The sequence below is a fragment of the Nematolebias whitei genome, chromosome 9 (assembly GCF_014905685.2).
Source record: "Nematolebias whitei isolate Nwh7 chromosome 9, NemWhi1, whole genome shotgun sequence".
Taxonomy (NCBI): domain Eukaryota; kingdom Metazoa; phylum Chordata; class Actinopteri; order Cyprinodontiformes; family Rivulidae; genus Nematolebias; species Nematolebias whitei.
Window position 1 is genome coordinate 11,045,101 of NC_056506.1, and position 16,892 is coordinate 11,061,992.

Consider the following 16,892-nt stretch of genomic DNA (forward strand, 5'->3'; position numbering starts at 1 on the left):
CACCATGCACATTCTCAAAATGTGTGGAGACGGCTCTGCAGCCATTACACATGCAGGAATGAGATTTCTTTTTTATCTGGATGATCTGCTTTTATTAGATCAGTCCAGGCAGAAAGCAGCTGTGCAGACCAAACACTAGCTTTACACCTGCTAAACCTGTTTTTTCTATAAACTGGGAAAAGATCCGTTCACCCGTCCCAGATGATTGTTTATCTGGGAGTGAAGCTAAACTCAACCACAATGAGAGCCCGTTTACCACAGCCAAGAGCAGAAGCTCTGTAAATTCAGTTCTGCCATGTCAAACCCAGCAGCGTAGTGACAGCTCTGCCTGTCATGCAACTCCTGGGACGATGTCAGCGGCCCACATCGTGGTTCCGCTGGGCCTACTTCACATGAGATGCCTTCAGAGATGGTTTGCCTGCCTGCGCATAGATCCTGTGCGCCAGAAGAGGCAGATTATCTTTGTGCCCCCCTCCGTGAGAACCGATCTGAATCACTGGGGAAAACCCCTCGTTCTGTCAGAGGGAGTTCCCATCAGTAGGCCTACGTCACATGTCTCAGTTTTTTCACAGACGTGCTCCTGCCAATCTGGGAGGAATGTGTCTGTCCCAAGCAGTGGGAGCACAGTGGCTGGACCACATGTCGCTTTACATAATGTGCTAGAATGTATTCATGGTCTGAAACATGACTCAGCATTTTGCCCCTGCTGTGGGATCAGCATTTTCTGATCCACACAGACAACAAAGTGACGACAGTTTACATAAACTATCAGGAAGGTGTGCGCTCAGCCCAACTGTTACGCATCGCGAAACAGTTGTTGTGTTGGGCACACAAAAACCTGCTCCCCATCAATGCAGTGTACTTTCCCAGCGTCCTGAACAGACGAGCAGATATCATGTCGAGGGGCGGTCCCCGCCATAGAGACTAGAGCCTCCATCCCGAGCTGATCTCTCAGTTTTTTGGAGCAGGTTCAGCCGAGCAGCAGTGGATCTGTTCGCCACAAGGGAGAACTCCCAGTGTCAATTATGGTTCTCACTGAGCTCACAAGACAATCCACCATTAGGAGTGGATGCTTTTGCTCACAGCCCGTGGCCAAAAATGCTCCTTTATGCGCTTCCTCCAGTCCTGCTGATATCACAGACCCTGGACCGGGTCCGGGAGGAAGAACTGTCAGTCATCCTCGTAGCTCCAGAGCGCATAAGCGCTCCGTGGTTCCCAAATATGCAGCGACTGATATCGGGTCGGCCGTGGAAACTGTCGTTAGGTGGTGGTGGGGGGGCCCCTCTCCTCCAGGCAGGAAGAGCGATCAGGAGTTACCCAGAAATAGGTCAGCACCTTTGGGTCTGGCCGCTGAACGGATCCGTTTAGAAAAAGATGGGCCTCCCACAGGATGTGGTGCATACGTTTTCAGGGCACACAAAATGCTTCCACTACAACGCTGTACACATCAAGTGGACAGTTTTTCAGCGTTTGTGTGCAGAGAAAGGCGTGGAGGTCATCTCATGTCCACTAGGTGTCGTGCTGTCATTTCTACAGCAACTGATAGACAGAAATTTAGAATTCAGCACAAGTTAAACTTATGCTGCAGCTATTTCTTCCTGTCATGAGGTTTCTCAGTAACAGAACAGTTCTTAACCACCCACTGATGAAGCGTTTTTCTGAAAGGTGTACAGAGACACAGACCTGTGTCACGTCCACGAGCTCTACGGTGGGACCTAATGATGGTCCTGCACACTCTGATCAAAGCTCCTTTTGAGCCTTTAGCTCAGGTTTCACTTAAATTTCTGTCATTAAAATCAGCCTGCTGTTAGCTCTGACGTTGGCAAAGAGAGTGAATGATTATCTGCTCTCTCTGTTGCTCCATCATGTCTCAGAATTCAAGTTGACGGCAGTTCAGCTGTACTGCGTTTTAACCCTGCCTGAAAAGTATCACAAGCTCATTCAGATCGAGAGTGATAACCTTGGATGGGTTTTACCCTCCTCCTCATAATTCTGAAGAGGAAGCAACATCTCACCTCCTCTGTCCCGTGCGCGCGTTTTTAGTGTTACGTGGCGCACATGGCCGCACTGCGCCGTTCTCAGTGTCTGTTTGAGCATTACAGGGACAGCTCTTCAGGACACCCTCTATCCACCCAGCGCCCAACAAAGCTAATTGAACAAATCATTCTAAAGAGACTAATCAGTGCTTTAGATCACATTCATACACTGATGAGACACACATCAGAGGCTATGAGGGGTTCAGTGTCTTGCCCAGGGACACTTCAGCATGTGACTGCTGGTGGATTCGAACCCCCAACTCTCACATTGGAGGACGACTGCTCTAACCACACAGCCACAGTTCACACCTGCCTGCATGCAGTCACAGTGTGAGATATTTATTATCAGTCACAAGTGCATAACTGCTGATTTTATCGTTATTAATCAGTTCATCCTGAGGAGCTGTTGGTCTGCTCTGTTCATCGTTACACTGTTACAATTCGTATCCTCCGTTGTTCCTATTCACAGCAGCAGGTCTGCTATCTCAGCCTCTTTTCCTCACCAGAGATCTTTTCTCCGGTGTGCTCCTGCGCATGGAGCACACAATTACGCAGCGCGTAATTACGCACACAGAAGGCTGAGTGATGAAATGTTTTTTGTGCAAGCAGGTGCTTCATGTTGTGTCTGAGTGGACCCAGTGAGGCATAGACTACATCCTGCTTTGCGTTTAACCCACTAGCGATAGCCTTAAAGGGCGAAGCCTATACAAAATAGAATGTTGGTTATGTACTGTAACCCCAGATTCTATGAGTATAGGCGCAGCCCTTTAAGCTCTGGGCCTCACTGGTTCCTAAATGGCTGAAGAAAAAAGCTATTTGGGAGCCGATTACCCGGTCTCACCATAATTTATACGGACCGGGGTTGAGGCCCACACAGTAGGTGGGCGTGGACTAAAGTTTTCAGAGCTGCGCTGCGCGCGAAGGGATAAACCCACTAGCAATAGCGTTAAAGGGCTGGGCCTATACTCATAGAATCTGGGGTTACAGTGCGTAACCAATGTTTCAGACACAACACACCCCAGGAAGATGAAGACTAAGTGTGTAGAAAAAGAAAGTTTTTGTCAAGGTCAGATAATATTTTAGAACATTTTGTATTCTCATGAAAGCTCATGTTAACATAAAATCAGTGATCAGTTTAAAAACAAGCAGCTTTTCTAATGTAAACCAAACACTAACTTTAATAATCATCTTTCTGCTGTCTGCTGTGTGCAGTGGAAAACTAATTCTTATGACAGTCTCTAGTAGGCGTGGAGTTCAAATTGTATTTTTATTTTTGGATGCATCACAATGCAAACATGGATCATCATGAATCCATTTAAAATTGTGATGATTGAAAATGATTTAATGTTGACAACATCAAGTTGTGGAATATGAAAGATGGATTGAGGATATTTAGGGCCTAGGCCGTAAATGATGTGCACACAACTGAAGTGCTACTTCTCTAAAAGTTAACTTATTTTGATCAGAGCCACAGCATGTGCAGGTTGTGTACAGCTAAACTGAAATAGTTTATAAAAAACAGACATGAGAAACCTTCTTGCAGGAGGAAGAATAAAAAGCAGCTGCTGCTGTCGAGGAGCAAATATTTCCACCTAATTGTTTTAAAGGGATTGTTGGAACAATTGACCTACAGTATATGCTTCAGCTATAAATAAAAAGTAAAAATACTGAATACTAATACAAGAAACTACTGTAGGCTGTTTCAGGGTATTTAGACAGTTGCTCTGGTGTGAGCACCATTGAGCTCAACTGTTCATTTTGGACATAGTTTGAAGTTCAATCCTTTCATTTGAACTGGAGGGTACTGACAGAGAAGAGAAGGTACAAAATAACTCAGACTGCAACTGAAAATAAGGAAGACCAAATGGATGAAGATCGTGCTGCTTATGAGAGACTTTCTGCTGCACAGAGCTCCGCTTTCTATCACAAGATTTTCATGATAAGCATCCACACAAATGTGTGCAAAACATACACATTTAAACAGTGCATGCCCATGTATGCATCTATCCACCATCTGCTGCATGGCCCAATTAGGGTCGTCGGTGTGCTGAAGCCGATGTAAAGTGAGACTTTGTTCCACCCGAACCAAAGAGCAAAGCAACACATTAATCACCGGAAGTGAACTTTTCAGCCTTAATCCATATGTTTTGGTCACGACTGCATACATCACACAGAATGCATTGTGCTGGTGAAATAATTCAGTAGTCCCTCACTACTTCAAGGTTCGACTTTCGCGGATTCGCTCTTTCGTAGTTTTCCAATGATTGTCAACTTTAATATTACTCGTGATTGGGATGGTACGAGATAAAAAGTTAATGAAAACAATACTTCGGACAGACGCCACCATTTTGTAGTTTACTTTCAATAAGACTACACTGTAATAACACCAGTCAAAAAGAACTACACTACCCAGAAGACAACAGTGCTCAGTGTTTCCCCTATAACTTGCCATGGCGGGGTGCTCATCTCGTCTGTGATTTTTGTTGGGGGGGGGGGGAGAGACTGAGACGCATCCTGAGCTGCGCACACTGTTTGCACCAAAGCTATTTAATTAGCGCATCTGTATTGCAAGCTTTGCGCTATGTCAGTACTGACAGGTGGGTGTGGGGACGGGGGTGCATGTGTTTTGGTAGACGGGATGCTCCTTTCTGCTGATGGGGTGGGGCGCCCCATTTGTATAATGGTAGGGGAAACACTGGATGGATGGAAAGGGAAAGTCAGAAGTAACGAGCTATCTGTTGAAGTCCCAGAACTGGTAGGAAAGTTGCAAATAATCCTGAAGCTCAATTATCCACATGCACATCAACCTGGATGGGGTGGTGGACTTCATCGCTGCAGGGTAGGTCTGCTGAACCAGAACTAAGCTGCTGTTCTGGAGAGCTGGTAAAATTTTGCAGTACTGTACAGTACATATATGTATGTTGTTAAAATTACATAGGTTTAAGAGTTTAGAACATTGAAAGAGTGTGGGAAGGGTTTATAAAGCCTTAAAATATATAAATTCTAAAATAAATGTAGGGTTTTTAACCTATCTTGGTGGTGTGTGGACTGTAACCCCTGCGATAATCGAGGGACTACTTTATATACACTTTTTTAAGTATTTATGAGTTTCCTTGTGCCACAAACATTTTTTAGTAGAATAGGCAAATAACATATTAAGGCTAAGATGTGCATGTAGTCTGAGATCCCTTTAAACAGCTCTAGTTGTAAATTCAACTTAATTATTTAAAACTGCGCTCTTCTTTAAAATAAGTTACCTTTTTATATTTCAGTGCTTGTTCTTTGAGGACAAGGACATGAATTATGACACTCAAGGATCAAGCTTTCATCTAGGCTCTTGTTTCTTCACTAAACCCACTAACTAAAAGCAGAAGCGTAATAACTTGTGCTGTGTTAGAAAATTTTCTGTTTCTGGGTCATCAGCATGATTAGGCCTGAGCAGCGAAGCTGAGCAGGGAAGCGCTGCCAAGGCCTATTGTAATCGCTCTGTTCTGGCCCAAGCTGCAATTTTTTTCGTCAAATGAATTGGCATTTTGGGGGCCTTAACATATCCCAAAAGTCACCAAATTTGGCGGACGCATCAGGACTGTTAAAAAATTATGTATTGTAAGGGCGTGGCAAAAATCGCAACAGAAACAGCTCAAGAGCGCCACCTGGAAATTTTCTAAATACCCTCCGCATTAACCTTAGTTTGTCTTCGAAACATGAAATTTGGTAACTTGTCCAATTCCCCAAGATGCACAGAAAACCCTCTGGCACAAAAGTTGTACGATAAACAGGAAGGCGGCCATTTTGGAATGCCGGACCAATTTTTACACCTTTTTGGCGATTTAGCCTCCTCATTTGAACTCCTCCTCCTAGGGATTTCGCTCATTTGGTTTCAAACTTGGCTATTTTGGTCAAAACGCACGGGGGACGAAAAGTTATCAAAATGGTACGTTTTCGTGCATGCTGACGGGGCGGGGCCAGACCTCAAAATTTGGCATCTCGCCATGAAAAACGAAACGCTAATTGCTCCTACAGGAAAACTGTCTGACACATCAAACCTTCAGTGATTGATCCACATCCAGTCACCTGCAAGACTAAATGGTCAAATCATGACATCCCTTAAGCCACGCCCCCTGACAACAGGAAGTGTAAAGTTTTACATTGAACGGTCCCTATCTGACCCCTGTCACCTGATCATCATGATAATGTGTCCAGTGACCGAAGACATGTTGGTGTAACTTGCTTTTCAACAATGTGACAGTTTGGGGTGGAGCATGTGGGCGGCGCGGCGTGGCGAATAAGACGTAACGCCGTCTCCATACGCTTGGCTCTAAATTCCACAGATTTGAACCGAGGTGCACCAAAATCAGTATGATCGATCATTATCCACCCCTTGATCAGGAAGCCATGATAATTGCCCAATAGCCTCCACAGTGCCCCCTAGAATATTTTAAAACCTCAGCCCCAAACCATTTTTTGACCAATAATTCTGAAACTTGGTGAACATGTGTATCGTGTCAGGACCTATGAAAGTCTCTTGGAGCCCTGATCCAAAACCAACAGGAAGTCGGCCATTTTGGGTCAATGGGTAATTTTTGGGCATTTCTAGTTGCAAATTTTAACGAACTCCTCCTAGGGATTTTGAGTGATTGCCTTCAAACTTGGTTAATATGCCCTTAAGACATTGGAGAGTAAAAGTTATCAAAAGCTTTCGGTTTTTTTTGTTAAAGGGGCGTGGCCAGGCCTCCAAGTTGCGCTTCACGCCATAAATTTACAAATGCTATAACTTGCACATTGAAAAATCGAAATGCTACAAACTTGGCAAGACTCATCCCTGTTGGATGCCCGACTATCCACTGTGGTCATATTTTGACGTCATCAGACCAGGAAGTGTTTTTTTTACTTGGAATGGAATGCACCCTCTTTGACACCATTGACCTAATCAGGACAATCCTGTGTTAGAAGACGGATAAGATGGCCTGATTTGATTTAAAGTGCAAACCGTGTTTGCTGGAAGATGTGGGCGTGGCAGCGTGGCGAATCAAGAAGTGACGCTGTTGCAATACGTTTGGCTCTAAAATACACCGATTTCAGACGAGGTGCACCAAAAGCACTATGATTGATCATTATTCACCCCGTGAACAGGTCTCCATGACAAGTGGCCAATAGCCTCCACAGCGCCACCTACATTATTCTTACAGTTATAGTTCAGTGATACATCATCTGATCTGCACCAGATTTATTGTGCGTGATCAGTGAGCACTTCTACACACATTGATATTGTTGTTTAACATATGACTCTAGTGCACCCCCTAGATTATTCCAACAGTTATATCTCAAGGCTACAACATCCAATATGTACCAGATTTATTGTGCCTGATAAGTGAGCACTAGTAGATACATTGGTATTGTTGTTTAACTTTTGACTCAAGTGCGCCCCCTACATTATTTAAACTGTTACATCTCAGTGATACATCATCCGATCTGTACCAGATTTTTGGTACGTCATCTGTGTGCATGTCTAGATACATTGGTATTGTTCTTTAACATTTGACTCAAGTGCGCCCCCTAGATTAATCAAACTGTTATATCTCAATGATATATTATACGATCTGCACCAGATTTTTTGTGCATCATTATTGAGCACTTCTAGACACATTGGTATTGTTGTTTAACTTTTGACTCAAGTGCGCCCCCTTTCATATTGATATGGGCGGAAGGCGATTGCAAAGTTTGGGTATATGCGCACCCTGGTGGACGCGTGTGAGAATGGCATGAGAGCGTTTGCGACAGAGACTAGGAGACGTTGCTGGAGCACCTGCGATTAGGGGTGATGTCGAAGGTTCGGCGAATGCGCACCCCGGTGAACAGGCGTGGGACGTGAGCGAGAGCGATGGTGACTGGGCTGAGTCGCATGAGCTCCCACGGTCACTGTAAGGCTGGAGCGGCGCTTTGCTGTGAGGGCCTTCAATGCTGCTTGCAGCTTTAATTTGAACTTGTGACTCGTGTTAATATGGGTTACTGACTGATGATGACAAGGAGCAAAGTTAGACATTGAATCCCGTCTTTGAGCCACTTCCTCTCTCCCAAATCCTCTATCACACACACACGTTTCCAACACATCTAAACACAAAATGCACAAAATTACAGTGACATGTCTCTACAGGAAATTCTCTGTAATAATTATAAGATGTTGAAGAAGACAGCTGTACATCCTTGTGCTTGGCTGAGATGGCAGCTTCTTTGTTTTCTTCTGTTTCAGGTTGTTGTATCCATTGCTGTGGATCCAATGTGCTCTCTTGTTCTCGGTGCACAGTGTCCTTCACAGACGAGGACAACTCCGTGTTCTTGTCCAACTACAATGACGAGGTGAACAGCCGAGCTGAGCGGACATGTGGATTTTGTTTTTCTTTGCATTTAAACTTTTTTTGTTGTGGGAGAAAGACAACGTGTTGATTACTGCTCAGCCTTCAGCCCTCCTGGTTTATGCCCTTCTTTTCCATTCAGTCAGATTTGCTCATTTTTCCAAATAAATCATAACAGTTAACGTTGCTGTTTAAGTCACTGTCTGTAGTCTTTTTTGTTTTTTCTGATCTTTCAGAGCAAATCAGATAAATCCAGAAGATTGTAGAAGTGATTCCTGGACTATCTAGTCAATTTGAAGCTGTTCTTGAAGAACTACTGAAGATTTCTTCCAGAAACCTTTTTGGCACTAAGCAAACAGGAGTGTTATCGTGTGGCAACACCAGCTGCTTGGCTGCAACGTAACTGTATCGTAATTTCTAGTTTTTTTTTAAATCTTCAGTTGTACTTAAAACAAAGCTTTTACAGCTCTAACTAAACCCTTGCATCAGATTTTTGTTCAGTTCACACAAAGTATCAAAGCACAATTCTGTAGTTTTTGTTCATATCAGAATTTCCCTGATGAGTGGAAGTAAAATCGGGAAAATCTGCAAATAATCCAATCACATCCAGTGACACGAGATACAATTGTGCCAAAATTTCCTCCAATTCTTTCTGAGTTGGGACAGATTCTAGTTAATGGGAGATCAAAAAAAAATATATTCTTATAGCCACTCAACAGTCCCTGTTGATGTTTATGCTGCCTTTGCTGTTCTGACAGTGAGGTGAAGCTATAACGTGGTCTCGTACTCCAACCGCTCCTGCACCAGAGCATCATCTTTGTACTGCAGATGAGGTGGAGTTGCAGAACAGTCCATGGCCAGAATTGCTTTGCGTATGCTGCGATCCAGGACATGACGTTCCCAAGCAGGGTAGCGGTTCCTACATAGGTCAATTTTGATGACTGTCTCTTCTAGTCGTGGCGCACGCAACAACAATGTGGATGGTGCCGTGTGTCGCACCTGAAACACTGGCATGCAGCCATCCCGCTCCGTATATTTCCCGGTGTCGCGTTCCAGGGTAGTGGTGGTTGTGGCGCCTCGGTTGGAACGCAGTGAGTTGGTTGCACCCTCAGAAGGTAATGTGGAGAACTGAGCAGATGGGTCCAAGTCTAGTTCTTGCCCACTCGATGAACGCCCAAAGCGAGGCCCATTGGGATGGAAAAAAGCATAGTACATCAGCATGAACACCAGACCGGTTAGGAAACAGCTGAAAATGACACAGAGGACTGGAACTGCAAAGGCGTCTGTAGTTTGAGGTGTTCGGTAAAGGTACCACAGTGCACCAAGAGCAGCATTCTCCCCCAGAATAACAAGGTAATAGATGAAGAGGCGACACCTGCAAAAGCAAAGGAGACATGACAAATTATGAATCAGATGCACTTTTATTTCCACATTATCAGAGAAAAAAAACAATGTAGCTATGTATTAGAAGTTGGGGTATATCCAACAATTTCTAGTCAGGTCATCTGAACATTTTTTTTTTTTGTGCTGAAACATTTCACCTTCCATCCAGAAGTCTTCATCAGTCTAAGGAAACGCACAACACAAAACTGATTCTCCACCCAACAGCTTACTCCAAGGTGGCAAAAAAGAGTTATGTTGGTGCTAAGATGGTCTCTGGGGCACGCCCTCTCCTCCGGTGCCGGCCCTCTTACTCGTCGACAGTCATGTCAAACTGGTTCAAAACAACAAAGTCCATTTGAATCAGTTTTGTGTTGTGTGTTTCCTTAGACCAATGAAGCCTTCTGGATGGAAGGTGAAATGTTTCAGCCCAAAAAAAATAGAAACTGTCCAGATGACCTGACTGAAAATTGTTGGATTGTATACCTGGATTATTGAGCATGGACTTTGTTAAGTTGGTGTATAATTTATTTTATTTGTCTCTCATCGTGAACATGAAATATTCTGAATCAAACCTCAAAAATCTATTTTTATGTTTGTTTGTGTTGCCACTTTAAGAGAACAGTTGATGTGTGGTGCCATATTGTCCCAGTAGTCACTATAATTACCATAGTGGGAACTAAAGTCTATGTATATATCTACACCTCCCAACTGCAATTTGTAAGTTGATGCTGGAATGGCACCAGTTGCTTTGATAGATGGTCCCAGTAAAAGTTTTAAGCTTCACAGCATCACAAAAACAAGGAATGACAAGGCCACTGCCATTAGGAGCAACAACCTGATAGAAGCAGAACTCAGAATGAAGATAGCAGCAATCCTCTCCAGTGCCAGTCCACTTCCTTCTTAAACCACAGGAAATAAACATCTCTCAGCCAGGACCAAACATCACCATTTTACCAGCTGACACAGGAAGATGCACAGTGGTCCCCAACACTTTTGATTACCAAGAAGAAGAAAAAAACACTACTAAGTGACAACACCACGTATTAAACCTTGAAAAGGATCAAACCAGCGCCTACAAAATGATCATAGACTACCTGCAAAAACTTGAAAAAGATAAGGTAATCAATCAATCATTTTACCACAGATTATATCCAGAGGAAGCCACTCCATATTTATATGGACGTTACAAAATACACAAAGAAGGAACCACTCAGACCTATCGTCAGCATAATAAACTCAGTAACATTTAATATTGCACTTTTTTGCTCCTCTTGTTGGAAACACACCACATAACAGTGAATGAGCTCCAAGAACTTTGCAAACAAGATTCAACATTTCAAGCTGGCTCCAGGAGAAACCTTTGAATCTTTTGATGTCCCTTGAATTTTAACTTGTATATGGTATATAGTTTATTCATTTAAAAAAAGTACAAAACAATTCCATAACAATATAAAAAAGGATACAAAAGATTTAAAATGAAAGGCAGCAGAAAGAAGAAAAAATCTTATTATATCTGCCCCTTTTTTTCAAACAATTATTTCAGACATAGTAATCTTCAAGTAACAGAACAAAATGAATAACTCTTTCTAATTTTTCTAATTCTAATACAAAACACACACTAAGCTACTTCATATATATTTTTTTAACAATTCAGTTTTGATCTTTTTCTTAAATGTACACATTGACTTGGCATTTTTCACATCACTCTCTAGACCATTCCACAATCCAACTCCTTGGATTGAGGTAGACCTTCCCTTCAGACTAGTTCTGAATTTTGGTTTGACAAATATCTCTATCCCCTTAAGATTGTAACAACTTTGTCTTTTAACAAAATTTCTTTGGATATTTAATGGTAATGTGTTATTTTGAGCCCTATACATAACTGATAAAATACTGAAATCTACCAAATCATGGAACTTCAATAACTTTAGTTGATAAAATAATGTGCTTGATGGGTGACAGTAATGCTTTCTGGTGATAACTCTTACAGCTCTTTTCTGTAAAATAAAAATAGGTTTTGTAAATGTTTTACACGCTTTCCCCCAAACATCAATGCAATAGATTAAATGTGGAACAATGATTGTGTTATACAACATGTACAGAGCTTTATCATTTAATAATTCCCTGACTTTGTATAGTACTGCAATAGATTTAGATATTTTTGTTTTTACAGAATTTATGTGATTTTTCCATGTTAGCTCTTCATCAATGATTACACCCAAAAATTTCATCTCATTAATTCTACAAATCTCAACACCCTCAATTTTAAATGGATCATCAACAGTTCTATTTTGTTACTAAATATCATGTATTTAGTTTTATCTAAATTTAATGATAATTTATTAAGTTTAAACCAAGTTTGTATTTTATCAAATTCTGTCTTCATCAATTCCAACATCCGTTTTACATCTTTACCCAAACAAAAGAATGTGGTGTCATCTGCAAAAAGGACACATTTGAGGAGTACTGATACATTCACTAAGTCATTCACATATAAAATAAATAACTTTGGTCCAAGTACAGAGCCTTGAGGAACTCCACAAGTGATATTGCACAGGTCAGATCTTACACCATTTATTTGTACAAACTGTTTTCTATATTTTAAATAGCTAGATACCCAGTGTAATGCTGGTCCTCTTATACCATATTTATTTAATTTTTCAAGGAGAATAGTGTGGTCAATAGTATCGAATGCTTTTTTTAAATCAACAAAAATACTAACACAATACTGTTTTTGATCGACAGCAGTAGTTATTTGTTCTATTATTTCCATGAGAGCCATTGATGTAGAGTTTTTTGCTCTAAACCCATACTGACTGCTACTTAGAATGTTTTGTTTAGTAATAAATTTATCTAATCTGGTCACAAACAGTTTTTCTAGAATTTTTGAGAACTGTGGTAATAAGGATATTGGTCTATAATTATTGAACACACATTTATCACCATTTTTAAAGAGAGGAACTACCTTAGCTACTTTCATATTGTCTGGAAATATTCCTTTTGAAAATGATAAATTACAAATATATGTAAACGGCTCGATAACATAACTCATTATGTCCTTTACAAACATCAAATCCATGTCCACCCAGTCTTTTGATCTCTTATCTGTAAGATTTTTTACAACATTCATTATTTCTTCTTTGTCAGTTCCATTAAGAAAAATACTGTTGTCACAACTTATAACTGAATGGTTCACATTATTGTCTACTTTTGGTATTTTAGCAGGAAGGCTTGATCCAACGTTCACAAAATGATGATTAAATCCATTTACAATTTCATTTTCATCATGGATTTCATCGTCATCCTTCAAAAAATATTGTGAAATACCTGTTTTTGCTTTATGACTTTTCAGAACACTATTTATTACTCGCCATGTAGCTTTCATATCACCATTACTTTTATTTAATAAATCACTATAATATTCCTTCTTGTGTTTCCTTATAATCACTACTAATTTATTTTTATACTTCTTATATTTCTCTTTGGCCTCTTGTGTTCTCAATTTCAAGAAACATGTATACAAATAATTCTTTTTTTTAACAAGCATTTCTCAACCCTTTCGTCATCCATGGTTGGTCAACAACATTTCTCTTTGTACAATTATTTTGCACACAATTCTTTTAATACAGAGCTCCCAAAATGTTCATAAACTCATCATATGATCTGTTCACATCATCAGAATACACGTCTTTCCAGCTTTGTTTATGTAAATCATCTTTTAATTTGTCCATTGCTTTTTTTGATGTGTTTATTGTTTTTTCCTTAATTGTAATTTCTTTTGTAATGCTTTGATCTTTTTTATAAATCATGAAAACTGGTAAATGATCACTCAAATCATTCGTTAAAATACCTCCCATCACATCCCCATTTGTTACATTTGTGAAAATATTATCGATTATTGTAGCACTATGAGTTGTAATTCTTGTTGGTTTTGATATTAACGGATAAAGATTTAAACTACACAATGAATTTGTAAATGTACTGATGTTATTTGAATCTGTTTTATTTCCCAGGTCAATATTAAAGTCTCCACAGAAAAAAATGCTTTTATTAAAACTCTTGTCCAATAGTTGTACGATTTTATCAGTGAATATTTCTATATTTGATCCTGGAGATCGATATACACAACTTATTAATATGTTTTTATCATTCTTGTTTATTATTTCTATTGTTATTATTTCCATGATATTATCAACAATGATTGACATTTCATTAATTAATTTACATTTTATTTCATTTTTAACAAATAGAGCCACTCCACCACCTCTTTTGTTGCTTCTGTTCACATGATATAATTCATACCTTCCATGTGAACATTATTTGTGTTTTCATCGTTGAGCCACATCTCTGACAGTGCTATTATTGTAAAGGTTCTGTTTAGCTGTTTTAAATAATCTGTTATTTTGGATATATTTGCATTTAAACTTCTACTATTAAAGTGAATAATAGAGAGACCTCCATTTGTTATATTGATGTCATTAAACTGTTCTTCATTGTAATATTCACTGTCTTTTATTTCAGGGAAAAAATTTGTATCAATCGCATCTTCAACATTGTATATTTTAAACTCTAAGTCTTCGTATGTTGCCATGTTTAATGTATTTGTTTGTTTTATATTTTGTTAATTTCTTGTTTGTGAAGTTATGTCAATGATTTATCATCTGTCATCTCCAGAGCTCATTTTAGTTTTTCCAGATCTTTCAGGTCTTTTATTATTTTAGCCTGAGATCCTTCCTGTATTTTGATCCAGATGTTTCCATTTCTTGTCCAAGTTGATGCTATTTTTTTCTGTTTTTTCAACCACCTTGCTTCACGTGCAATATTTCCATTTTTTTTAGTTAGGTGTTCGTTTATGTAAACATTTGTTCCCTTCAGTTTTTTTGCTTGCATTATCACATTGTTTCTTGATTTCCTGCTAATGAACTTGATGACTATGGATGGTTTGGCTTTATCAGATTTGTTGGGCAGTGTGTGACAGATTGAAATGTCCTCATGTTCGATGTCAATGTTTTTGTTTTGTAAAAAATTCACTACTTGCTCCTCCAGAGTCTGTAGTTCTTCCTGTGGTGCATCTTCTGCTGTGTTAGTACCAGCAACAACTCTTGCATAAGTTCGGTTCCTAACTTCCAGTCCAGTGATCACCAAGTTGTCTAGTCTTGTGTATTGTTCCAAGTCTTCTACTTTTTGTTCCAGTTCAGCTATTTTTCTGTCTTTATTAGTCATCAGTTCTTTCAATTGTTTCACTTCTTCAGACAGTCCTGTCAGTAAATCACAATTAGCTGATACTTTAGTCACATCAGCACTCAATTTAGTCAGTTCAGCACTCAAAAAGTTCAAAGATTTTTTAACTTCCTCCATATCTTCAGAATTATTTTCCGACACTTGTCTCTTATCTCTGTGTTTGCTCGGCATTACTCACGATACTTCTGGATTATTGGTCTCAACTCTCAGAAGCACAGGATCCAGCCACGAGGTTCACAGGCTATTGTTGTTAGCCACATCAGACAGATATATCCACATCAGAAGCCGTGGGAACTGTCAGAACATATTTTCAACAAGATAATGACCTGAGCAGGATGAACAATTTCATCATGGATCAGATCTGAATCCTGCTGAACCTCTGTCTTTCCACCACCTATTTCAAGTTTAATGACCAATTTTAGAGACAGAAGTAAGGTTCTGCCATGGGCTCTCCAGTGTCACAAACGGGCAGGTGGAAGAAGTGGGAAATAGAGCCCTGAACTCCTTCAAGGAAACAACATTGAGTCACTCGTTCAGATAAGGGTATACCATATCTTCCTAACATATCTTTTCATCCTCAGACTGAAGGTTTACTTGTGGTTCCTAGAGCTTATAAAAGCAGAATGGGAGGCAGAGCTTTCATTTCTCTGGCTCCTCTCTTGTGGCTCAATCTTTCCATGAGGCTGTCTAATTTTAAAACAAGGTTTAAGTCTTTCCTTTTTTATAAACCATATTGTTCGTGTTGGTTTGGGTGTTGTGAGCTATCCTTTAATTATGCTGCTGTAGGCTTAGACTATTGGAGGACAAATCAACCACATTCCTTCACTCAGCTGCTGTCTTTATTGGCTCTACTCTGTTTTTGTAATTATTTCTATCATTAACTTGTGTTTTTATTTGTCTTTCTTTCCCAAGAATCTACACTTGAACCATTGAAACTACACTTGGAACATAGAAACTACACCTGGACCAATGAAACTACACTTGGAACATAGAAACTACACCTGAACCATTGAAACTACACCTGTAACATAGAAACTACACCTGGAACATATAAACTACATCTGGACCATAGAAACTACATCTGGACCATTGAACCTACATCTGGACCATAGAAACTACACCTGGAACATATAAACTACATCTGTACCATAGAACTGCATGTGGAACATAGAAACTATAGGTGGAACATAAAAACTACACCTGGAACATATAAACTACACCTGGAACATTGAAACTAAATGTGGACCATATAAACTACACCTGGACCATAAGAACTACACCTGGGCCATAGAAACTACACCTGGAACATTGAAACTACACCTGGTAAATGGACTAAATGGTAAATGGACTGTACTTTTATAGCGCCTTTCTATCTTATTTCAATATACTCAAAGCGCCTTACACTACAATCTGTGTCCTCATTTACCCATTCATACAGCACTCTACTAGATCTCTACAAAGCTAATTGAACAAATAATTCTAATGAGACTAATCAGTGCTTTAGGTCACATTCATACACTGATGGGACACACATCAGAGGCTATGAGGGGTTCAGTGTCTTGCCCAGGGACACTTCAGCATGTGACTGCTGGTGGATTCGAACCCCAACTCTCGCATTGGAGGACGACTGCTCTAACCACTCAGCCACAGCTGCCCCCACCTGGGCCATAGAAACTACACGTGGGACATATAAACTACACGTAGAACATAGAAACTATATCTGGAACATAGAAACTACATCTGGACCATAGAAACTACATGTTGAACATAGAAACTACACGTGGACCATAGAAACTACACGTAGAACATAGAAACTATAACTGGAACATAGAAACTACATCTGGACCATAGAAACTACACGTTGAACATAGAAACTACA

At 40.1% G+C, this 16,892-nt stretch overlaps 1 protein-coding gene across 1 annotated transcript in view; it reads right to left on the reverse strand.

The window, feature by feature from the left end:
- Window positions 1–8,946: 8,946 nt before the first annotated feature.
- LOC119414870 (XK-related protein 4) overlaps window positions 8,947–16,892 on the reverse strand; it is a 33,791-nt gene continuing 25,845 nt past the window's right edge. Inside the window, exon 3 of the mRNA XM_037681991.1 lies at window positions 8,947–9,764. Within this exon, the coding sequence (XP_037537919.1) occupies window positions 9,158–9,764 (607 nt within the window). The 3' untranslated portion in view covers window positions 8,947–9,157. The remainder of the gene's footprint in view (window positions 9,765–16,892) is intronic.